Source organism: Dendrobates tinctorius, unplaced genomic scaffold (genome assembly GCF_039654945.1).
Source record: "Dendrobates tinctorius isolate UK_male_01 unplaced genomic scaffold, ASM3965494v1 ptg000155l, whole genome shotgun sequence".
Classification (NCBI taxonomy): Eukaryota; Metazoa; Chordata; class Amphibia; order Anura; family Dendrobatidae; genus Dendrobates; species Dendrobates tinctorius.
The window spans coordinates 4,751,331-4,776,793 of NW_027361822.1; the positions used below are offsets into that span (position 1 = coordinate 4,751,331).

The 25,463-nt window shown below is 45.6% G+C and overlaps 1 protein-coding gene across 2 annotated transcripts in view; it reads right to left on the reverse strand.

Moving 5' to 3' along the window:
* Nucleotides 1-16,223, reverse strand: part of LOC141050966 (uncharacterized) — a 29,961-nt gene extending 13,738 nt beyond the window's left edge. The window contains exon 1 of one of the 2 annotated variants that reach the window (XM_073547724.1): nucleotides 16,093-16,223. In XM_073547724.1, the coding sequence (XP_073403825.1) occupies nucleotides 16,093-16,119 (27 nt within the window). In that variant the 5' untranslated portion in view covers nucleotides 16,120-16,223. Of the gene's footprint in view, nucleotides 1-15,778; nucleotides 16,070-16,092 lie in introns of those variants that run through there. The other variant, XM_073547725.1, reaches the window with a different exon arrangement.
* Nucleotides 16,224-25,463: the final 9,240 nt, after the last annotated feature.

The window sequence follows — 25,463 nt, forward strand, 5'->3', positions numbered from 1 at the left end:
CACATGTAGAGCGCCATGGAATAAATGGCACTATAAAAATGTATAATAATAATAAATAATAATAGTGTAAAACTTCATTGATTTTTCAACGAGGTAGATACATTGTCTAAAGGTTTACAATACTCTATGTTGTTTCATTGTGAATGGGATGGATTTGGGTACAGGAACCCACTTGAAATGTTAGCAGTTTATAGATTAACACTACAGGAACTGTTCAAGTCACAGGGATTCCAGAAAAATGGAGGAGAGCAGCAAAAATAAATACAGTGCTGAAACTTAGAGAGCGGCCATAAAGGGGATTACAGGATTCATTAAATACTGAAATTATAACTGTCACCTCAAGAAACCATGTGGGAGGTAAAGTGGCAAAAAGTAAGGATTTGAGTATAGTCCACAAATAATTAAATATTAAAAAAGAGAAATACAGTATCAGAAATACATACCGTAAATATAAATGGGAACATAAAAGCAACATAAACCTGACAAGGATTTGTAAGAAAAGCTTTTCCAACAGGCATTAAGTACCAAATCTATTATTATATGACACTGCTTTGTATTTGTCATTCATCAAATAATCGTAAGAATAAATTCTGTTCTCATTGTGAGCAAAAAGTTGTTGTAGTATGAATAAACATATTTAAAGGGTTTTTTCAGTTAAAACAAGATAACACCATAATATAAATGACTTTCCACTGATCGATGGGTTTCTGACCGCTGAGTCCAGCAACAATCATCACAATGGGGAACATTTGACCCTTTTATACTTGTTAGAATAGAGCAGCAGCACACACGCTCAACTGACGCTCTATTCATTCCCAATGAGGATGCCAAGATCTGTGCTCAGTTTTTTCTGGCAGCCCCATAAAGAATGTATACAGCTGGATTCGGGCATCCGACATGCCATGACATTTTGGAATTTTGGATAAAAGTGCCAGGTTCTGATTGGTCGGTGTTCAAGCAGTCAGACACTCACTGATCAATAATTTCTCACTTTATCCCTTTAACCCCTTCATGACCCAGCCTATTTTGACCTTAATGACCAGGCCATTTTTAGTAATTCTGACCAGTATCCCTTTATGAAGTAATAACTCAGGAACGCTCCAACGGATCCTAGCGATTCTGAGAATGTTTTTTCGTGACATATTGGGCTTCATGTTAGTGGTAAATTTAGGTCAATAATTTTTGCACATATTTCTGAAAAAAATCGGAAATTTGGCCAAAACTTTGAAAATTTTCCAGTTTTCAAATTTTGAATTTTTATTCTGTTAAACCAGAGAGTTATGTGACACAAACTAGTTACTGTAACAAATAACATTTTCCACATGTCTAAATTACATCAGCACAATTTTGTAAACAAAATTTTTTTGTTAGGAAGTGTTAAGGGTTAAAAGTTGACCAGCGATTTCTCATTTTTACAACAAAATTTACAAAAATATTTTTTTAGGGACCACCTCACATTTGAAGTCACTTTGAGGGGTTTATATGGCAGAAAATACCCAAAAATGATACCATTCTAAAAACTGCGCCCTCAAGCTACTCAAAACCACATTCAAGAAGTTTATTAACCCTTCAGGTGTTTCACAGCAGCAGAAGCAACATGGAAGGAAAAAATGAACATTTAACTTTTTAGTCACAAAAATGATCTTTTAGCAACGATTTTTTTATTTTTCCAAGGGTAAAAGGAGAAAGTGGACCCCAAAAGTTGTTGTCCAATTTGTCCTGCGTACGCTGAAACCCCACATGTGAGGGCGAACCACTGTTTGGGGGCACGGCAGGGCTCAGAAGGGAAGGAGCGCCATTTGACTTTTTGAATCGAAAATTAGCTCCAATCGTTAGTGGACACCATGTCGCGTTTGGAGAGCCCCTGTGTGCCTAAACTTTGGCACTCTCCCACAAGTGACCTCATGTTGGAATCTAGACCCCCAACGGAATTTATTTAGATGCATAGTGAGCACTTTGAACCCCCAGGTGCTTCAACAATTAATCCGTAAAAATGAAAAAGTACTTTTTTTTTTTTTCACAAAAATTTTCTTTTAGCCTCAATTTTTTCATATTCACATGGGCAACAGGATAAAATGGATCCTAAAATTTGTTGGGCAATTTCTCCTGAGTACACCGATATCTCATATGTGGTCATAAACCACTGTTTGGGTGCACGGCAGGGCCCGGAAGGGAAGGAGCACCATTTGACTTTTTGAATGGAAAATTAGCTCCAATCGTTAGCGGACACCATGTCACGTATGGAGAGCCCTGTGTTCCTAAACATTGGAGCTCCCCCACAAGTGACCACATTTTGGAAACTAGACCCCCCAAGGAACTTATCTAGATATGTGGTAAGCACTTTGAACTCCCAAGTGCTTCACAGAACTTTATAACGCAGAGCCGTGAAAATAAAAAATCTTTTTTTTCCTCAAAAAATGATTTTTTAGCTCGCAATTTTTTATTTTCACAAGGGTAACAGGAGAAATTGGCCCCCTAAAGTTGTTGTCCAGTTTGTCCTGAGTACGCTGGTACCCCATATGTGGGGGAGGAACCACTGTTTGGGCACACGTCAGGGCTCGGAAGGGAAGTTGTGACTTTTGAAATGCAGACTTTGATGGAATGGTCTGCGGGTGTCATGTTACATTTGCAGAGCCTCTGATGTGCCAAAACAGTAGAAATCCCCAACAAGTGACCCCATTTTGGAAACTAGACTCCCCAAGGAACTTATGTAGATGTGTGGTGAGCACTTTGAACCCCTAAGTGCTTCACAGAAGTTTATAACGCAGAGCTTTGAAAATAAAAAATCATTTTTTTGCATAAAAATAATTTTTTGCCCCCAATTTTTTATTTTCCCAAGGGTAGCAGGAGAAATTAGATCCTCAAAGTTGTTGTGCAATTTTTACTGAGTACGCTGATACCCCATATGTTGAGGTAAACCACTGTTTGGGCACACATCGGGGCTTGGAAGGGAGGGAGCACCGTTTGACTTTTTGAACGCAAAATTGGCTGGAATCAATGGTGGCGCCATGTTGTGTTTGGAGAGCCCCTGATGTGCCTAAACAGTGGAAACCCCTCAATTCTAACTCCAACCCTAACCCCAACACACCCCTAACCCCAACACACCCCTTATTCCAACCCTAACCACAACCCTAACCCCAACACACCACTAACCCTAATCCCAACCCTAACCACAAGCCTAACCCTAAACCCAACCCTAACCTCAACACACCCCTAACCCCAACCCCCAATTTCAACCCTAACTCTAACCCTAATTCTAATCCCAACCCTAATTCCAACCCTAACCCTAATTCCAGCCCTATCCCTAATTCCAACCCTAACCCTAATGGAAAAATAAAAATAAATATATTTTCTTTATTTCATTACTTTTCCGTACCTATGGTGGTGATAAAGGGGGGGTTTATTTACTATTTTTTTATTTCGATCACTGTGATAGGGTCTGTCACAGTGATCAAAATGTACCTGGAATGAATGAATCTGCCGGCTAGCAGGTTCGGCGGGCACACTGCGCATGCGCCCGCCATTTTGGAAGATGGCGGTGCCCATGGTGGAAGACGGAGGGACACCGGGACTCAGGAGGTACCGGGGGAGGGGGGAATCGGAAGGTGGGGGGAGCGGAGGGGAGCAAATACTGACGGCGGCGGCAGATCGCCGTCGTCAGTCAGTGGCGGGGACAGATTGCCCCTGTCAGTCGTGGGGGGGCAGATCACAGTTTCCAGCCATGGCCAATGATATTGCAGCATCGGCCATGGCTGGATTGTAATATTTCACCAAGTTTCATTGGTGAAATATTATAATTGCTCTGATTGGCTGTTGAAAGTGAAACAGCCTATCAGAGTGATCGTAGCCATGGGGTGGGCAAAGCCACCCCCCTGGGGTGAAGTACAAGTCCTCCTGTACCTGCGGGTCGGGTGACCTTTCACCCGACCCGCAGGAACGTGATTTCCACCATGACGCCTACGTAGGCGTCACAGTTCGTAATGGCACGATTTGTCATGGCGCCTACGTAGACGTCATAGGTCGGGAAGGGGTTAAATATAGCGTCCAATCTATTTCTATACCAGGTATTGTGAGCTTCCATTTTTATCACTCATAAGGGGTGTTCATTTTCATGATTGCACCTCACATATGTTTTCAACATGTTTGTTCAAAAATTCTAACCTAACGAGGTGAGTATTCTGTTCTGGCGGAGGCAGGAGGGGAAGGAACAGCTTATGTGTTTTATTTTGGTTTCTAGTGTTGGTCATGCTATAACAAAATGGGAGCACAAAAAGAAATCCAACACTCCAAATGTGCAATGAAGAAAGTATAGCTTTATTAGAACTGCAATCCACGTTGAGACACTGTGGTCTAACAAAAAAACCTTCCTCAGACAGATTGCTTGGCAATTAGTAAATAAAGCAGTGGAACGGAAAGCAGCAATAGAGAAGGAGCATCAGCCTTGATGATGACCACTTATCATCAGGGCTGATGCACATTCTCTATTTGGCACTACTTTTCATCCCACTGCTTCATTTACCAATTGTCTAGCAATCCGTCTAAGGAAGGTGTTCTTGTTAGACCACAACGTCACTTGGATTGCAGCTCTAAAAACACTATACTTTCTTCATTCAGTAGGGACACCTCAGGTGGATAGGTTTCAACTGAAGTGCAACACTAAGCGTACTACCCAGCGTGGGCAGCAGGATGCTACATAATGATGTGCATGTCGGGTGTATTCCCCCTTACGATGGGTATCTATATTGCTTTTTGGATGGCTGCATTTTGGTGTTTACGGTATTTCTTAATATGACCATGTTTTTACTTTTCTGTTGATGAGTTAGCTATCACTACATAAAGTTTATTCTATTTAGGGCTTTGCATTTTTTACTGCTCGCTTTAACATATATTTAAATAGAATTATTAGCACCCCTTTGTCCTCCACAAGGACTGACATATTGTCTGCAACTTTGCACTTTTGTCTCTCCTATGGAGTCCTACCTAACTCGGCATCCTTATACTCTGTGCTTTGTACCACAACATTACAACCATCCTTTTTGTACGCAATTATCCATGTTTGGTCAATGTAATTTCTGCCTGATAAATACCATATTTTGCAGACTATAAGAGGCACTCCAAACTTTCAGAAGGAAAATAGGGCAAAAAAATAATGTGTCAAATTGGGGTGCGTCTTACAGTCCAAATTCAGCTTACCAAGGGGGGGGGGAAATCGGCACAGGTGGAGGAGTGGTCACGGGGAAGTGTGGTCACAGGGGTTGTTCGGTGGTCCAGGCTGGTGCGGTGGCCTCCAGTAAATCCCATCCCAGGCTGGTGCGGAGGTGGTGCTCTGGGGTTCCCGGTGGTTCAGCCGGTATTTAGCAACACGTGCATCGGTGATGCTCTGTAGTGCGGTAAGGGATCCGCCTGTATTTTGTGAAAGCCCAGAGGCTCCCGCAGATCCATTGCTGCGATGCCGTGGCCTCGGGGAAAATGGCCACAGGGGTGGCGCATTCTCAGATTGAGATCTTGGCTCATCTCATGAGATCTCAATCTGCAGCTATGCGGTGGCCTCCGGGAAAATGGCCGCAGGGGCAGCGCATGCTCAGATTGAGATCTTACGAATATGCAAATAAAGTCTGTGGAGCCTCATTTAAGAGTCTCAAGCACGGGACTAGCCAGATCTTCCTCCAGGGAAGGACCCAGCCAAGGAGTGGCTCCTTTCGGAAACCAACATTACCACCATATTAAGTTCCCCTTTAAGTCAATATCCAGCTCTTTACGAGTTTACAGATATGACAAGGGAAATAGGTGTTGCCCCTCATCAGTGTAGAGTAGGATTCTGGCTAGGTGGGAGCAATGCCTAGTAGACCAACATCACGAAACAATCACTGACCTCAGGGAGACCAGTCAAAGAAAACACTGCAGCAGCCGGCAAAGGCGCTCAATCAGTGAAATCCTAGGTGCATTGCTCCCTGGGAAATACAAATATGCAAATAAAGTCCGTGGAGCCTCATTTAAGAGTCTCAAACACGGGACTAGCCAGATCTTCCTCCAGGGAAGGACCCAGCTAAGGAGTGGCTCCTTTTGGAAACCACCATCTCAATCTGAGCATGCGCCGCCCCCGGCGTCCATTTTCTCTGAGGCCACCGCATTGCAGCAATGGATCTGCAGGGGCCTCCGGACTTTCACAAAATGCCAGTGGATCCCCTCGCACCATAGACACAACTGCCACACCAGCCTGGGAAGCGAGGCTGTATCGCCCTGCAGCACTGAACCAGGACTGCCGCCACAGTATTTTGCAAGTATATTATATATAAGACTCACCCCCATTTTTCCCAAAAATTTTTTGGGAAAAAAGTGTGTCTTATAGTCCGAAAAATACGGTACATTTATCTTTTTAAGCATTGGGCCTTTATGGATTTTATTGGTATTTTCAATAAGGGATATGGATTTATCAGTATTTCTTGTTTAGCATCTGCCCTCTTTTTTGGTTTTGTTTAGATTTGTATGCCTTTACACATAGTGCTCTGCTTTTTTTACCTTTTATGTTTATTGTATTCTACGATCAAGTTCAATAGGAGATCAACAAAACACCAAAACAAGACTCACTTTATAGCATGGGAGACTTGAATGTGAAAGTGGGCCACAACATGGACCAATTGTTGGAAACTTTGGACTTGGTGATTAAAACGAGGCTGGAGGTAGATTGATTGAATTTTGTAATACAAATGAACTGTCCATCATACACACCTTCTTATAAAATCACAAATAGAGACTCTACCCATGGACATAACTGAATGTGGCCTATAAGAATCAGATTGACTACATATATGTTCGCCAAAGATAAAGGTCGTCTATCATCACCGTGAAAACAAGACCAGGAGCTGACTCTGGAACTGATTATGAATTTTTGACATCAAAGAGTAACGTCAAGCTGCACAAATGGGCTAGTGTCACAATCCATTTTTGGATCTGTGTCAGAGTCTGGACTCTCTTATATAAACCTTTTTCCCTTCTGGCCCTCGGGGGTTAATATGGGTTTTTGCCCCCGATGGCCGCTGGTGTTACTACAAGTTTAGTGAGTCGGCTGCTGGGTTTCCCCCTTCCCCGGTGGCACTACATGTTTAATCAGTCAGCAGGTGTGACCACTCCCTCCTTCCTATAAAGGGTCATCAGGTGCTGCACTCACTGTTGGTGATATTATTCATTTGGAGACCAACCAAGCTGGACTCAGGAGCAAGCTGTGTTGCAGTGGAGCTCCAGCTATCCCCTTGTTCTGGTCTCTTACTCTGCTGCTCAGAGAATTAGCAGCAGAGAGAAGCTAAGTCTTGTTTTTTAGTTGATTTTACTCTTAGGTGTCTGTCGTATCTTTCCTTGTTTGTTATTTGGCGCAGTACACGTTTTCCCTGTCTCACCTCCTGGGGAGGGGGTTGGGGGTTTAGTTCAGGGCTAAACATGAGATGTGGACTTGGGCCTCACTACCATCAAGTGTACCCTCAGGTTAAGGAGAGTCAGGGCATCCCCTTAGCCTGAGGGGCAGTTCAGAGGCCCAGGTTCCACGTCTCCTGTTATCCCCCAACTGCCCCGTGACATTATCACCAACCTACACTTTTTTTCTGGTGAGCAATGGCCTAAATGCAGGCCTTTGCCACACTGCTTCAGTCCCTCACTGATGAGCTAAGGGTGCTGCGTGGTTAGGTGGTGCAGCAGCTGCAGCAGTTGGTGGGGTTTGGGGCCTTATAAAAGGTGCAGGCTCAACCAGAACCCAAAATATCTCTCTCTGACAGGTTTTCTGGAGGGAGAGATAAGTTTTTGGTTTTTCAGGAAGCCTGTAAGTTATACTTCAGGCTCCGTCCTCGTTCATCGGGGAGTGAGGAACAATGGGTGGGAATCATTATGTCCCTTCTTAAGGGTGATCCCCAATCCTGGGCCTTCTCCCTGCCGGTCAATTCACCATCTTTACAATCAGTGGACAAGTTTTTTGGGGCATTGGCGCTGGTGTATGGAGATCCTGATGGCGTCTCCCTGGAGGAAACCCGACTACGTAAGATCAAACAGGGGGGCTGGCCTGCTGAGGAGTACTGCTCAGAGTTTAGGAGGTGTGCCACTGACACACAGTGGAATGACCCTGCCCTTAGGAGTCATTTTGTGCAGGGTCTGTCACCAAAGTTGCAGGATACTCTGGTGCAGTACGCCGCCTCCAGGTCGTTGGAGGCCGCCATGTCCCTTGCCATCCAGGTGGATAGACGCCTCAGGGAGAGGCATACACCAAATGTGCCCCCTGTAGTCCATGCTATGGAGGAGGACACATCAGTGCTGACGAATGAACCCATGCAGGTGGGAGGAGCCCAAACGGTGTTACCTGCTGTTCGCCGTGGTGGTGGGGCATGAATTTACTGTGGGCAGACTGGTCATTTCATCAGAGTCTGCCCAATACGCGCCAAATCTTCTGTACCAGCTAAGAAGTCGCGTCCCACTGGTCGTGTGGAGGGAGGCGACCAGGGAGTGTATATTTCCTCCATCTCTTCCTCTCAGTGTAACCTGCCTGCGGAGGTGGTGCTTGGCGTGGAGACTGAGGGTCTACTGGTGCTTGTGGACAGTGGAGCAGGAGTCAATCTGGTCGATGCTCACTTTGTCCGGACCTATGGCCTGAGGTGTAGGACGCTAGCCAAACCCCTAAGCATACAGACCATTGACTCTGTCCTACTTAGCCAGGGGAGGTTGACCCATGTCGTGGATAACATACATCTGCGTATAGGGACTTATCATGAGGAGTCCCTGTCATGCTATGTCTTGGAGGGAATGGCAGTACCTATCATTTTAGGTCTTCTGTGGTTGGAAAAACACAACCCGGTAATAGATTGGCGGTCTAGGGAAGTAGTCGGCTGGGGTAAGTCGTGTGAGGGCTGCTGCCTGGGGGCTACTGTCTCTGCCATCATTCTACAACCATCACCTTCTACCCCAGTGGGGGCAGCAGAGGTGCTGCCAGGGAGTAGGGGCAAGTCTCTACCCTCACCACATGCTAACCCTGGGTGTCTTAGTCCTCTTGGGAGGAGGGGTCAGAGGAGGGTGGTGACTCCTTCTGAGCATTGTGGGGGTGTGAGTGTGACAACACAGGGGGACGCCTCTGTTGTCGGTTCTGTGAAGAGTTCACCATTTTGTGGGAAACGTGTGCGTGGCAATAAACGTTCAGGTCCGGACCTGTGTGTGAATGAGTACGTATGGTTGTCCACCAAAAACATCCGGTGGAAGTGTGCTGCAGGGGTCTGGAGTTCTCGGGTGATCGGGCCGTATCGGGTGTCGGCCACTCCCAGCCAGGGGACTTACCAGCTGGAGTTGCCCCCAGTAATGCCCTTACACAACTCATTCCCCAGGTCGGTGCTCTGGAGATTCGTGGTGCCTCCAGAGCATAAGTTGCCACCTCCATCAGCCCATGTTTGCCATGAACCAGAGAGTCAGGTGGTCGCTGAGGTGAACTCTGGTGGACCTAGGCGTCCTCACTGTAGGTGTTTTTCTGGTGAGGTGCAGTGTTGAGGGTCCAGAGGCCCCTCATTGAAGGAGGGGTACTGTCACGATCCATTTTTGGATCTGTCAGAGTCTGGACTCTCTTATATAAACCTTTTTCCTTTCTGGCCCTCGGGGGTTAATATGGGTTTTTGCCCCCGGTGGCCGCTGGTGTTACTACAAGTTTAGTGAATCTGCTGCTGGGTTTTTTCCCCCCCGGTGGCCGCTGGTGTTACTACATGTTTAATCAGTCAGCAGGTGTGACCACTCCCTCCTTCCTATAAAGGGTCATCAGGTGCTGCACTCACTGTTGGTGATATTATTCATTTGGAGACCAACCAAGCTGGACTCAGGAGCAGGCTGTGTTGCAGTGGAGCTCCAGCTATCCCCTTGTTCTGGTGCCTTACTCTGTTGCTGGCAGCATTAGCAGCAGAGAGAAGCTAAGTCTTGTTTTTTAGTTTATTTTACCCTTAGGTGTCTGTCGTATCTTTCCTTGTTTGTTATTTGGTGCAGTACACATTTTCCCTGTTTCACCTCCTGGGGAGTGGGTTGGGGGTTTAGTTCAGGGCTAAACAGGAGATATGGACAGGTCAGGAACTTGGGCCTCACCACCATCAAATGTACCCCCAGGTTAAGGAGAGTCAGGGCAACCCCTTAGCCTGAGGGGCAGTTCAGGCGCCCAGGTTCCACGTCTCCTGTTTTCCCCCAACTGCCCCGTGACAACTAGATAACAGTCCGCTACCAACTTTGATTTGACCAAAAACCAACATACCTCAAGTTTTTTGGAATGGTCTACACAACCGATTTACATCCTGTTCACTGATTAAGGAAATCCCGAGGAATTATGGACACATTCAGTGGGGAAAAAAGTATTTAGTCAGCCAGCATTTGTGCAAGTTCTCCCACTTAAAAAGATGAGAGAGGCCTGTAATTGACATCATAGGTAGACCACAACTATGAGAGTAAAAATGAGAAAACAAATCCAGAAAATCACCTTGTCTGATTTGGCAAGATTTGTTTTGCAAATTATGGTGGAAAATAAGTATTTGGTCATTAACAACAGTTCATCTCAATATTTTGTTATATATCCTTTGTTGGCAATGACAGAGGTCAAACGTTTTCTGTAATTCTTCACAAGGTTGGCAAACACTGTTGGTGGTATGTTGGCCCATTCATCCATGCAGATCTCCTCTAGAGCAGTGATGTTTTGGGCCTGTCACTGGGCAACACGGACTTTCAAATAGCTCCAAAGGTTTTCTATGGGGTTGAAATCTGGAGACTTGCTACGCCACTCCAGGACCTTCATATGCTTCTTACGAAGCCACTTCTTCGTTGCCCTGGCAGTGTGCTTGGGATCATTATCATGCTGAAAGACCCATCCACATTTCATCTTCAATGGCCTTGCTGATAGAAGTAGGTTTGCACTCAAAATCTCACGATACATGGCCCTATTCATTCTTTCATGTACACGGATCAGTCATCCTGGTCCCTTTGCAGAGAAACAGTCCCAAAGCATAATGTTACCACCCCCATGCTTCATAGTAGGTATGGTGTTCTTTGGATGCAACTCAGCATTCTATCTCCTCCAAACACGACGAGTTTTGTTTCTACCAAACAGTTCTACTTTGGTTTCATCAGACCATAGGACATTTCTCCCAATACTTTTCTGGATAATCCAAATGCACTTTAGCAAACTTCAGACGGGCCCAGACAAGTACTGGCTTAAGCAGGGGTACACGTCTGGCACTGCAGGATCTGAGTCCCTGGCAGCGTAGTGTGTTACTGATGGTAGCCTTTGTTACGGTGGTCTCAGCTCTATGCAGGTCATTCACTAGGTCTCCTTGTGTGGGTCTGGGATTTTTGCTCACCGTTTTTGTGATCATTTTGACCCCACGGGGTGAGATCTTGCGTGGAGCCCCAGATCGAGGGAGATTATCAGTGGTCTTGTATGTCTTCCACTCTCTATTATTGCTCCCACAGTTGATTTCATCACACCAAGCTGTTTGCCTATTGCAGATTCAGTGTTCCCAGCCTGGTGCAGGGGTGCAATTTTGTTTCTGGTGTCCTTCGACAGCTCTTTGGTCTTCACCATAGGGGAGTTTGGAGTATGACTGAGGTTGTGGACAGGTGTCTTTTATACTGAAAACATGTTCAAAAAGAGGTCATTACTACAGGCAATGAGTGGAGGACAGAGGAGCCAGAAATCTTACATGTTTTTTAGGAGACCAAATACTTATTTTCCACCATAATTTCCTAAATAATGCTTGCATAATTGGTGGCTAACTAAATACTTTTTTCCCCACTGTATAAAGACTATTATTACTGAATAAGCAATTAAGCAATAAACAAGAGGAAGAAGAGACAACTGCAGCCACTGTTAACATAAAATACTCTAAAGATCAGAGGAAGACAAATGACAAAGGCTAAAAGTAACAAGCAGAACGCAAACAACATCGGTAAAAGACTAAAGAGAGCAACTTGAGCAGACAAAGAACTTTATAACCAAAAGATATGTACAGAGATAGAATAGAAAGCGAATATCTAAATGGCAAGACCACAAAGACATTCCTAAAGATCAAAGACAAACTATGAAAGGTTCACCCAAGAGTGTGGATGATGAAAGACACCAATGGGAACAAACTAACTGACCCAGAATAGATCGAGGAAAGAGAACACAGAGCACCTCTTCAAGAACGACTCGGTGATATGGGAAAAAACAGAGGGGAAATCATAAAAAAACCTGTAAGATGAAGTTGTTGTTATCATAAAGCTTCTGTCACACAACAAAGAGCCTGGATGTGACAATATTCCAATAGAGCTAATAAAGTCTTCTAAAATAACAGTTGATGTCATCATACGCCTGTGACATCAGATATGAACAACTGGTAAATGACCTAAAGAATGGACAAGGCCAATATTTATTCCTATTCTAAAGAAAGATAGATGATACCAACTATTGTGCTCATACCTCAAGACAACGAAATACTACTGAAGATCCTAGAAAAACAGCTACAGCCTTACTTTGACAAAGAGCTGCCAGAGGAACGAGCAGGATTCATAAAAAGCAGAGGAACATATGATTATCATTAGCCCTGTGGCTAAGCAGTACTGGACATACACATATTGGGTATTGCCACATTCAGCAGAAATTGCATGACACATTTTGATACCACTTTTACCCATTCGCCTTGTGAAAATGTAAATTCTGTAGCTAAAAGCATTTTTTTGTGGTTAAAATGTAATTATTTTTTCTTGACCACCCAATGGTATATAACTCTGTGACACACCTGTGGTATCAATATGCCTTGTTGAAGGCAGAGCAAAGTACTGCAGTGCGCAAGCACCGGGGCTCTTTGACCTTTCCCGTCACCTGTGCACTGCAGTACTTTGCTCTGCCCTCAACAGGACAGAGAAGTACGCCTGCGGAGGCGCGCGATGCCGAGGAGACTGTGTGGATGATGCAGGGACACTTCATCCACATGAAGCAAGCAGGACGGCATGGCAAGAAAAAGGGAGGCGCCGAACCAAGACCAGTGACACCCTTCAGCCCGGACCGCCCCACAGGTGAGTATAATAAAAATTATTTTTCTTCTCTTATAGATCAGGATGGGGGCAGATATACAGCATTATAGAATGTTGTATATCAGGCCTGAAAGGTGATGGCCGTATCTCATATCGGCCAAATCTGGTGACAGGTTCCCTTTAACCATCGACTTGAAGAGGTGAATGGAAGTTCAGTCCATGTGAAAAAATAATGGTTAACTGATCAGATCAATTCAACAACATTGGTCCGTTGTGCAGTCAGTGCGAGGTCAGTTTTTGTTCATCGACACCTCTTGGACAGAAGATACGGTTGTGTGAACGTAGCCTAAGGCACGTTCAGTATTCACAAATCAACGTCAAGCCACATCAAGATTAGTGACGAGCGAGTATGCTCATTGCTCGCATTTTCCCGAGCATGCTCGGGTGAGCTCCGAGTATTTGGAAGTGCTTGGAGATTTACTTTCTGTTGCCACAGCTGCATGATTTGCGACTGCTAGACAGCCTGAATACATGTGGGAATTCTCTAACAGGCAATCCCCACATGTATTCGGGCTGTCAAGTAGCTGCAAATTGTGCAGCTGCGGTGAAAGAAACTAAATCTCCGAGCACTTCCAAATACTCGGAGACCACCCAAGCATGCTCAGGAAAACCCGAGCAACGAGCATACTCGCTCGTCACTAATCAAGATACAATTGATTCTGATGCTTCATTGAGATCCTCCTGGATTCATGTTTTCACAATTCCCTGTTTTTGAGAGTCTGATATTAGTTGTAAATGTATCTGAAATCCAATCTATAGAGGTTAATGTTGTGTACAAATTATTTTCATTTACCATCATACGGTTCTCTTATAATCCTGGTTGTTCTCATATCTGCGGTCTAAGAGACATCACACCTGAATATTACAGCTGATCACTGGCAGCAGCGGTGATGGCAGCACGAAGGACATATGATCTCCTTAAACCATCAGAGAGCAGAACAGTCACATCACAGACATCACCACGGCAACCAATATCAACATTGCATGTGTTGTGAATTCTCTCTCTGGCTTTACTGAAGGTAGTGGAGCTGGTCAGATTGACAGAGGGGTTGCGAGTTCTCTTTCTTGGCTCCCTCTGGTGGTTACTGGAGGTAGTGGAGCTGATCTGATTGACAGAGGCTTGCCACCTGATAATGAGGAAGACGATTGGAGATCTGGGGTTTCTGATTGGGATTTAAAGACAGCTGACTCCCTCTATCCCTGCTGGTGATTTTCTTCCTGTTTTTTCTGAGGTCTGATATCTCCTGCTCTTTCCCTGCATTGTTCAGCTAAGTGGTTCATTTGCTATTCTGTTTGCATTTGATCTGGTTTTGTCTATCTCAGCTTTATGCGGGTCAGCCAGCTCCGGCTGGGGCTATGCTGAATCACCGCCCATATGTTACTGCTTGTGCCAGTTTGTTTTGTCCCCAGTTATATTGGTCTCTTTTTGCTTTGCTTTCAGAATATACCAGAGTGCTGATATAGTGGGGGCGAAGTCGTGCGACTTCAGTGTTTTTGTGCATCAGACGTGTTGGACTTTTTGCAGGGTTTTTTTGCGTGATTCCAGACAGTGTCTTTCCTTTCCTGTCCTGTCTAGTCAGTGTGGGCCCCATCGTTTGCTCAGTCTATTTTTCTGCCTGCGTTTGGGTTTTCATCTTGTCTCACCGACAATATATGTTTGGGGGCTATCTATTCCTTTGGGGTCTGCTCCGGGGCAGTTTAGATTTCCCCTTTCTTGCTTTAGGCTGTTAGCTCTCCGGCTGTGCCGAGGCATCTAGGATCATCGTAGGTACGCTCCACGGCTACTGGTTGTTGTTTGGACAGTCTCAGGGGTCTGCAATCCGCTTAGTTTCCAACCTCTCTGGTTTTCTGTTGCTTAGCCTGGGCCTGCTATCCTCCTCGGTGACCCATTCATAACAGCATGGGTGTAAACAGAGACTTAAAGAAATTACAGGGGTGTCAGCGCTGGGCAATCCGATCATATAGTGTAACACCCCATTGACTTTCTACATAGTATCTGCATTACCTGGAGGTCGGTGACACTTGGTGCTGTGTCACTGAGAAAGGGTCGAATTTGGGGACAGGAATCCTCCTTATATGTCGATATCGGAGAGGCGCTGAAAGTGGGATACGTGCCATAATGTTGGAGCGCGGCCGAATGCCACGTGCTTATATCCATGCAAGCAGAAAGACCGGGCTGGGGGTACGGAACTGTTGGGGTTGTCTCCTCTGTTGTCCGGGGGAAAGCTTAAGGAACAGGACCGACCTTTGCACTCAGCAGCTGGGGGAGTGTTTAACTCACGCAGAGAGGAGCGTGCGCAAAAGCGATCAGACTTGGCGGGAACAGACGGCGCGCGGCAGGGAGAAGTGTGTGCTCCGTCTCTGCAGCACCAGAGCAGTGCAGGCCTGTGCCCAGCAATCCTCTCGGCCACCCGCAGACTTTGGATAGAGACTTGGAGTGCCTCCGCTGGTTCTCCCAAGCCAGGGTGGCGAACACTGTGGGCCCGCTTGTGCCGCGCACGTATTTCTTCAGAGAGACCGGGTACGTGACCGTGAACTGTGCCCTGACTCTCCGGTCCATATCTGCCGAGCCACAGTGGGCTTGAACTGTGTGCCGGTCCACACTTTACCCGTGACCACAATCCCCAGATTAAGAACCCTGCGTAGGGTATCAGAGACGAACTATCGCCATCAAAACTCATTTACACATGATTACCGATGTTGCTCCACACACCTTATTTCTTTGTTTTCCCCCTTTACTGTAATAACCTTGCAAAACTGCTTAACTCCTTGCATGGGGCATATTCCTGCTCAAGTAAATACGATAACCCTTGATCGGTCTCCCGTCTGTCACTGCATCCCACAACCTGCTGACATCCGTCCACCAGAATCTGTCATCTACACGGATAATGTAATCTACAGAATGTACAGCTCATTAGCAAAAATACCGGCCCCTCATACAGCCACATCAGGGGAAAGTAATAAGTTATGTTCTGTCTCCCGGAATGTGACCCCTGCGCCCAGTAATGGGGAATCTCCAGCACCTACCTCCACCTGCAGAGCCGCACTCCACATATATGGCTGCTCTGTGCGCACAGGACCTGGGATGAGGTCACAGGAGGGGAGGAGTCAGGGGTCACATGATCAGGGGCCTCAGTGTATGCAGGACTCTGCTGTGCTGGTTGTCATGGTGCTGGATGAGGGGAAGTTTCTGTGTGGGGTCAGGAGGGGTTTACAGGGGGGATGTAGCAGAACCGCGTGTGTACGAGGTGTACGAGGTGTACGGAGCGGAACCGCGTGTGTACGAGGTGTACGGAGCAGAGCCGTGTGTGTACGAGGTGTACGGAGCAGAGCCGTGTGTGTACGAGGTGTACGGAGCGGAACCGCGTGTGTACGAGGTGTACGGAGCGGAGCCGTGTGTGTACGGAGCAGAGCCGTGTGTGTACGAGGTGTACGGAGCAGAGCCGTGTGTGTACGAGGTGTACGGAGCGGAGACGCGAGTGTACGAGGTGTACGGAGCGGAGCCGCGTGTGTACGAGGTGTACGGAGCAGAGCCGCGTGTGTACGAGGTGTACGGAGCGGAGCCGTGTGTGTACGAGGTGTACGGAGCGGAGCCGTGTGTGTACGAGGTGTACGGAGCGGAGCCGCGTGTGTACGAGGTGTACGGAGCGGAGCCGCGTGTGTACGAGGTGTACGGAGCGGAGCCGCGTGTGTACGAGGTGTACGGAGCGGAGCCATGTGTGTACGACGTGTACGGAGCAGAGCCGTGTGTGTATGAGGTGTACGGAGCGGAGCCGTGTGTGTGCGAGGTGTACGGAGCGGAGAGGTGTACGGAGCGAAGCCGTGTGTGTATGAGGTGTACGGAGCGGAGCCGTGTGTGTACAAGATGTACGGAGCGGAGCCGTGTGTGTATGAGGTGTACGGAGCGGAGCTGTGTGTGTACGAGGTGTGCGGAGCGAAGCCGCGTGTGTACGAGATGTATGAAGCGGAGCCGTGTGTGTACGAGGTGTACGGAGTGGTGCCGGGTGTGTACGAAGCGGAGCCATGTGTGTACGAGGCGTACGAAGCGGAGCCGTGTGTGTACGAGGTGTACAGAGCGGAGCCGTGTGTGTACGAGGTGTACGGAGCGGAGCCGTGTGTGTACGAGGTGTACGGAGCGGAGCCGTGTGTGTACGAGGTGTACGAAGCGGAGCAGTGTGTGTACGAGGTGTACGGAGCAGAGCAGTGTGTGTACAAGGTATACGGAGGGTAGCCGTGTGTGTACGAGGTGTACGGAGCGGAGCCGTGTGTGTACGAGGTGTACGGAGCGGAGCCGTGTGTGTACGAGGTGTACGGAGTGTAGCCGTGTGTGTACGAGGTGTACGGAGCGGAGTCGTGTGTACAATGTGTACAGAATGGAGCTGCGTGTGTACGAGGTGTACAGAGCAGGGTCATGTGTATGATGTGGAGCTGTATGTTTACGACCCTTACGGTGCAGAGCAGGGTGTGTGTACTATGTTTATGGAGTGGAACCATGCGTGTATGACATGTATGGAGCAGAGCTGTGTCTGTATGGAGCGGAGTCATTTGTGTACGGTGCGGACCCGTGTCTATACAGCATGTATAGAACGGAGCTGTGTCTGTACGGCATGTACAGAGCAGAGCCATGTGTATGATGTGAAGCTGTATGTCTACGACTCTTATGGAGCAGAGCAGGGTGTGTGTACAATGTATATGGAGTAGAGCCATGCGTGTATGACGTGTATGGAGTAGAGACGTCTCTGTACAGAGCAGAGTCATTTGTGTACGGTGCCATCCAAATAGATGATCAAAAACGTATCCACAAAGTCCCGGAAAATATCATTCATGAAGGATTGGAAGACAGAAGGGGCATTAGTGAGCCCAAAAGGCATTACCAGGTACTCAAAATGTCCCTCCGGAGTATTAAACGCCATCCTCCATTAATCCCCATGCTTGATGCGAATAAGATTATACGCCCCCTGAGGTCAAGCTTAGTAAAACAGCAAGCAACTTTAACTCTGGAGAATAAATCAGAAATCAGGGGTAACGGGTACTGATATTTAACCGTCATCTTGTTGAGGGAACGGTAGTCAATACAAGGCCTTAATGAACCATCTTTCTTGGCCACGAAAAAAAAAACAGCACCTAAGGGCGAAGAGGATGGTCTAATATGACCCTTCTCCAACGACTCCTTAATATAAGATCACATAGCCTCGTGTTCGGGTACAGATAAATTGAAAAGTCGACCCTTGGGAAATTTATACCCAGGTCTCAACTCAATTGCACAGTCATAACTCCTATGAGGAGGCAAAGACGCAGTCTTGCTCTCACTAAATACATCATAAAAATCAGCCAAATAGTCAGGAACATCATGCGACTGGGGAGAGATGGAGAAAACAGGAGTGTCGCCAAGAGCACACCGACAACCCCAACTCACCGCAGACACAGATTTCCAATCCAAAACCGGTTTATGGATTTGCAACCAGGGAAAACCCAGAACAATGGTATCATGTAAATTATGTAACACCAAAAATCTGCAATTTTCTTGGTGGTCTGGGGCGACCTGCATTATCACCTGGGTCCAAAACTGAGGTTTATTCTTCGCCAAAGGAGTAGCATCAATACCCCTCAAAGGAAAAGGCATCTGCAGAGGTGTCATAGGAAAACCACAACGTTTATCAAAATCCAAGTCCATCAGATTCAAGGCCGCTCCTGAATCCACAAAAGCCTTCGCGGAAAATGTGGATAAGGAGCAGATCAGAGTAATTGCCAAAAGAAACTTAGGTTGTACAACACCCACAGCAAATGTGTGTGCAAAACATTTCTCTCGTTTAGGGCAGACAGAAATAACATGAGAGGCATCTCCACAGAAAAAACACAGCTTATTACACCTTCTAAACTCCTGACGTTGCATCCTAGACAAAACTCTATCACATTGCATAGGTTCAGACATTTGTTCAAAAGGTGGCAGCGCCTCCCGTGTAGTCTTGCGTTCACGTAAACGCCGATCAACTTGAATGGCTAATGACATAGAATCGTCAAGACCAGAGGGAACAAGAAATCCCACCATAGTATCTTTTAAAGTTTCAGACAAACCCTTCCGAGAGAGGCCTGCCAATGCACTATCATTCCATGTAGTAAGGACCACCCACTTTCGGAATTTCTGACAGTATAACTCTGCAGGATCCTGACCCTGGTTCAATGCCAATAGGGCTCTCTCAGCTTGATCAATAGCATTAGGTTCATCATATAACAACCCCAAGGCTTGAAAAAATGCATCCATATTAGTCAAAACAGGATCTTCAGGTGTCAAAGAAAACGCCCAATCCTGGGGATCGCCGCGCAGCAAGGAGATGACAATTTTAACCTGCTGCGCAGAGCTCCCCGATGAGTTAGGCTTCAAGGCAAGAAATAATTTACAATTATTCTTAAAATTCAAAAATTTAGACCGATCCCCAAAAAACACATCAGGAGTAGGGATCTTTGGTTCAACAGCATGTGAATGAGTGAGATAGGTGGAAATTCCCACACTTCAGCAGCAAGTTGCTCCACACAATTGCTTAATCTCCATCAAGGAGAAAGAGGAAAAAAAAAAAAAAAAAGAATCCTCCTACGGCCCCACAGAAAAAGAGGAGAAAATATACATATAAAAAAAAAAAAAAATTCCGACACTTTTTTTTTTTTTTTTTTTTTACAATTCTCTCCTGCTTTTGAGTACCCTAGAGTCTGCGGTATGGCTGGTGATTATGTTATGAATAAGTCACCGAGGAGGAAAAAACAAAAAGCAAGCTAAGCCCAGAAATCCGGAGAGGTTGGTAACTAGCGGATTGCAGAGCCCTGATCCTATCCCCACAACTAGCAGTAGCCGTGGAGCATGCCTACGGTGGTCCTAGACGCCTCGTCACGGCCGGAGAACTAAATAAGCCTAAAGAAAGAAAGGGAAAATCTAAACTGCCCCAGAGCAGACCCCAAAGCAATAGACAGCCCCCAACATGTATTGTCGGTGAAACAAGATGAAAACCCAAACACAGATAGAAAGATAGGCTGAGAGCAAATGATGGGGCCCTCACTAACTAGAAACGACAGGAAAGAAAAGCTGCTGTCTGCAATCACGCAAAAAACCCTGCCAAAAAATGTCCAACACGTCTGATAGAAAAAGGCCCTGAAGTCGCTAGACTTCAATTCCCTATATCAGCACTCAGGTATATTCTAAAGACAGAGCAAAAGAGATCAACTGATCAGAGACAAAATGGGGATTCAGCCCAGTCCCAGCCAGGGCTGGCTAAACACAAAAACTAAGTAAACCAGACGAAAACTCATATGAACAGTAGCAGAGAAAACTTAGCTTTAAGAAGGCAGGAACCAAACTGGAAACCAGAAGCCACAGTCAGGAGAAATCACCAGCAAGAAACTAGGGAGTCGGCTGCCTTAAATCCAATCAGAAATTCCTGATGTCCAATCACAGTCCTCTACCTCAGGTGGCCGGTCTCTGCCATTTAGATCAGCTTCATTACCTCCCTTCACCAACAGAGGGAGTCCAGATAGAGAACTCGCTACTCCTCTGTCAGCACAGCCAGCTCCATAACCCTCACCAGAAGCAAACCCGAAAATGAGCTCACAACACATCCCGTAGCCACACACATTACACTGCACGCATCAGTTTCTCCCCTCCTTTAACCCTTGCACTGCTGACTTTCAGCAGCTTCAGGTGCGATTATGTCAGTATACGTGTTGTACTGTTGTGCGTCTGCTCATATTATTTCCGCACTGGCTTCCTCTATTTTTTATCATCCTTTACTGGACGTCTGCAATGATGGCAGGTGTGAAGAATATTGGAGATATAATTTCACGTCAATCATTTGTATCCTATTTGCCAAATTAAAAAAAAACAACCTTTCTTTGTGCAGCAGGGATAGGAAACCTGGATCAGCAGGTTATAATAATAATCTTTATTTATATAGCGCCAACTTATTCCGCAGCGCTTTACAGTTTAACAGTTTCAAAACAAGTCATAAGCAATAACGTTAACAATACAATAATTAAAGCAAAATAAGACGACCCTGCTCGTGAGAGCTTACAATCTACAATGAGGTGGGGAGATACAAAGTACGGGTGTGTATTTACAATGATGGTCCAGCCATCTTGAGGGAGTGAGGGATAGATGGAGATAGTGAATGGGCTACACACGCACGCTTACACATAAAATGACTTTGATTACTGAACGTGATAGGCCGCTCTGAACAAATGCATTTTGAGAGAGCACCTAAAACTGTGCAAATTGTGGATAGTCCTAATTTCCTGGGGTAGAGCATTCCAGAGGACTGGCGCAGCGCGGGAGAAATCATGGAGTCGGGAGTGGGAGGTGCGGATTAGTGCAGAGGTTAGTCGAAAGTCGTTTGCAGAGCGCAGCGGTTGGTTGGGCCAATAGACAGAAATGAGGGGAGGTTATGTAGGGGGGTGCCGCACTGTGGAGACCTTTGTGGGTGAGAACAAGTACTTTGAATTGGATCCTATAATGAATGGGCAGGCAGTGTAACGATTGGCGAACAGCGGACGCGTCCACGTACCAATTAGCCAGATGGACGACCCTGGCCGCTGCATTAAGTATGGAATGAAGAGGGAAAAGTTGAGTAACGGGGAGGCCAATTAATAGAGCGTTGCAGTAGTCCAGGTGGGAGTGAATCTATGTGACAGGGTTTTTGTTGTTTCCATGATGAGAAAAGGGTGGATTCTAGAGATGTTCTTTAGGTGTAAGCGGCAAGAGCGGGCAAAAGATTGTATATGGGATGTGAAGGAGAGATTGGTGTCAAACATAACACCCAGACAGCGCGCCTGCTGCCAGGGTGTTATTATAGGGCCACCCACAGAGAGGGAAATATCAGATTTAGGGAGGTTAGTAGACGGCGGGAGCAGAAGTTCAGTTTTGGAGAGGTTGAGTTTCAGATAGAGAGCGGACATGATGTTGGAGACTGCAGACAGACAGTCATTGGCGTTCTGTAGTACCGCGGGGGTAAGGTTGGGGGATGACGTGTATAGTCGTGTGTCATCAGCATAAAGATGGCACTGAAAGCCAAATCTGCTGATGGTCTGTCCAATTGGGGCCGTGTAGAGAGAGAAGAGAAGGGGGCCAAGGACTGAGCCCTGAGGTACCCCGACAGTGAGAGGAAGAGGAGATGATGTGGAGCCAGCGAACAAAACACTGAAGGAATGGTCAAAAAGATAGGAAGAGAACCAGGAGAGAGCGGTGTCCTTAATGCCTAGTGACTGGAGCCTAGGGAGTAGGAGACAGTGGACAACAGTGTCGAAAGCTGCAGAAAGGTCGAGAAGAATTAGCAGAGAGTGGTCACCGTTACATTTTGCTGTCAGAAGGTCGTTGGTTACTTTGAGGAGTGCAGTTTCAGTCAGTTATCCAGCATTCTCAAAGAGAAAGCTGGCACATAGCTCAGCTGGTGGTCAAGACTCAAAAGGCTAAGAGTGACAGATCTCACACCTTTTGCCAGCTAGGCTCAGGACAAGGGCTTGCTCGTAATAGAGTCATGCTGAATCGAAGCTACCAAAATAAACCTTCTAGAACATTCTAGAAACCCAATTCCATAAGGAGTAATGAAGATACTATATGTCCTAGCTGTATATTGGGTATATTTCCAAGATTCCCAGAACAGGGCAAATGCCTTAAAGGGTCTGGATCTATTCTAGCACCCCAGGTTGGGTAGGTATGTAGAAAGGAGCCAGGTAGCAAACCCTTGTTTGGCCTCAACACATAGCAGGAACTCAGCCGGATCTGATGACACCAAAATCGCCTCCCTAGTACCATCCATTAACCCCTTAACCACCAAGGGTGGTTTGCACGTTCATGACTGGGCCAATTTTTACAATTCTGACCATTGTCCCTTTATGAGGTAATAACTCTGAAACGCTTCCATGGATCCTGGTGATTCTGACATTGCTTTCTCGTGACATATTGTACTTCATGTTTTGGTAAAATTTCATTCAAATAACTTGCATTTATTTGTGAAAAAAGGGAAATTTGGCGAAAATTTTAAAAATTTTGCAATTTTCCAACTTTGAATTTTTATGCCCTTAAATCACAGAGATACGGTACACAAAAAACTTAAGTAACATTTCTCACATGTTTACTTTACATCAGCACAATTTTGGAACCAAAATTTTTTTGTTAGGAACTTATAAGGGTTAAAAGTTGACCAGTGATTTCTCATTTTTGCAACACCATTTTATTTTTACTGACCACATCACCTTTGAAGCCACTTTGAGGGGTCTATATGATAGAAAACACCCAAAAGTGACACCATTCTAAAATCTGCACCCCTTAAGGTGCTCAAAACCACTTTAAAGAAGTTTATTAACCCTTTAGGTGCGTCACAGGAATTTTTTGAATATTTAAAAAAAAATGAGCATTTAACTTTTTTTTCACAAAAAAAATACTTCAGGTTCAATTTTTTTTTATTTTACCAAGGGTAATAGGAGAAAATGGACTGGAAAAGTTATTGTGCAATTTGTCCTGAGTACGCTGATACCTGATTTGTGGGGGGGAACCACTGTTTCGGCGCATGGCAGTGCTCAGAAGGGAAGGAGCGCCGCTTGACTTTTTCATGTTCAATCTATTTTATTGAGCATTTTACAAACAAAGAATATATTATATGCAAACAGATAATATATAGAATCATAGAAAATATCTAGTATTCAAAAATGAGAATACAACCTTCTAACAGTAAGTCAATCATACCATGGTAGACAATAACAGTAGCCATATGGCGAACGCCAACAGGTATTCAAGAGAGGAAGTATCCTCTATATTATGCAGAGGAATGACATAGGATAAAAAAAAGCGGGAAAGACAGACACGGGAAGAGGGGGAAAAAGGAGAAAAAAAAAAAAAACAAGTTTATGGATAAAGAGGTCCTTAAAATCATATATATATATATATATATATATTAATGTGCAAATTCCTATGTAACTGAAAAATTCAGTAGAACAAATTATGGAAATCAGGTGACTCCTGAAACAAAATTCATCCACTCCAAATCCTTCTAAATTTATTGTTTGTACCATTGCAGTCTGCAGACAGCTCCTCCATTCTACACAGATTGACCATTTCCTTATACCAGTCTAATATGTCAGGGGGGTTTGTAAGTTTCCAAAACCGCGGGATTATCATTCGTGCTGCTGTTAGACAAAACCGAAGAATATCTCTCTTCTGAGTCCCTATTGAAGAAGGTAAAATTGACAGAAGAGCTATTTGAGGGGACCTTGCTACACGGTTTCCCGTGATTCGTTGATAATTGTAGAAAACCTTCTCCCAGAATGGCTTGATCTTAGAGCATTCCCAGCAAATGTGAATCATAGAGCCCACCTCCCTCTCGCACCTCCAACAAACCCCTGAAACTGCTGGATATATTGCATGTAGTTTAGAAGGGTAATGATACTATCTCATAAGTATTTCCGTTTGACTATTTCAATGCAAAATTGGCTGGAATTCAGATCGGACGTTATGTCACGTTTGGAGATCCCCTGATGTACCTAAACAGTGGAAACCCCCCACAAGTGACCCCATTTTGGAAACTAGACCCCCCAAGGAACTTATCTAGATATGTAGTGAGAACTTTGAACCCACTAGGGCTTCACAGAAGTTTATAACGTACAGCGGTACAATTAAAAAAATCATATTTGTTCCACAAAAATGATCTTTTCACCCCCAATTTTTACTTTCCCAAGGGTAACAGGACCCTAAAAGTTATTGTGCAATTTGTCCTGAGTACGCTGATACCCCATATGTGGGGGTAAACCACTATTTGGGGGCATGGCAGAGCTTAGAAGGGAAGCAGCGCCATTTGACTTTTTTTGCTGGAATTGAGATCGGACACCATGTCGCGATTGGAAAAACCCTGATGTACCAAAACAGTGGAAACCCCCCACAAATGACCATTTTGGAAACTAGACCCCCCAAGGAACTTATCTAGATGTGTAGTGAGCACTTTGAACCCCCAATGCTTCACAGAAGTTTATATCGCCCGGGCATGAAAATAAAAAAATCGTGTTTTTTCAACAAACATGATCTTTTAGTCACCAATTTTTTTATTTTCCCAAGGGTACCAGGAGAAACTGGACCCCAAAAGTTGTTGTCCAATTTGTCCTGAGTACGCTGATACCCCATATGTGGGAGAAAACTACTGTATGGGCACACGTCAGGGCTCGGAAGGGAAGTAGTGACGTTTTGGAATGCAGACTTTGATGGAATGGTCTGCGGGTGTCATGTTGCTTTTGAAGAGCCCCTGATGTACCTAAACAGTGGAAACCCCCCACAAGTGACCCCATTTTGGAAACTAGACCCCATAAGGAACTTATCTAGATGTGTAGTGAGCACTTTGAACCCTCAATGCTTCACAGAAGTTTATATCGCC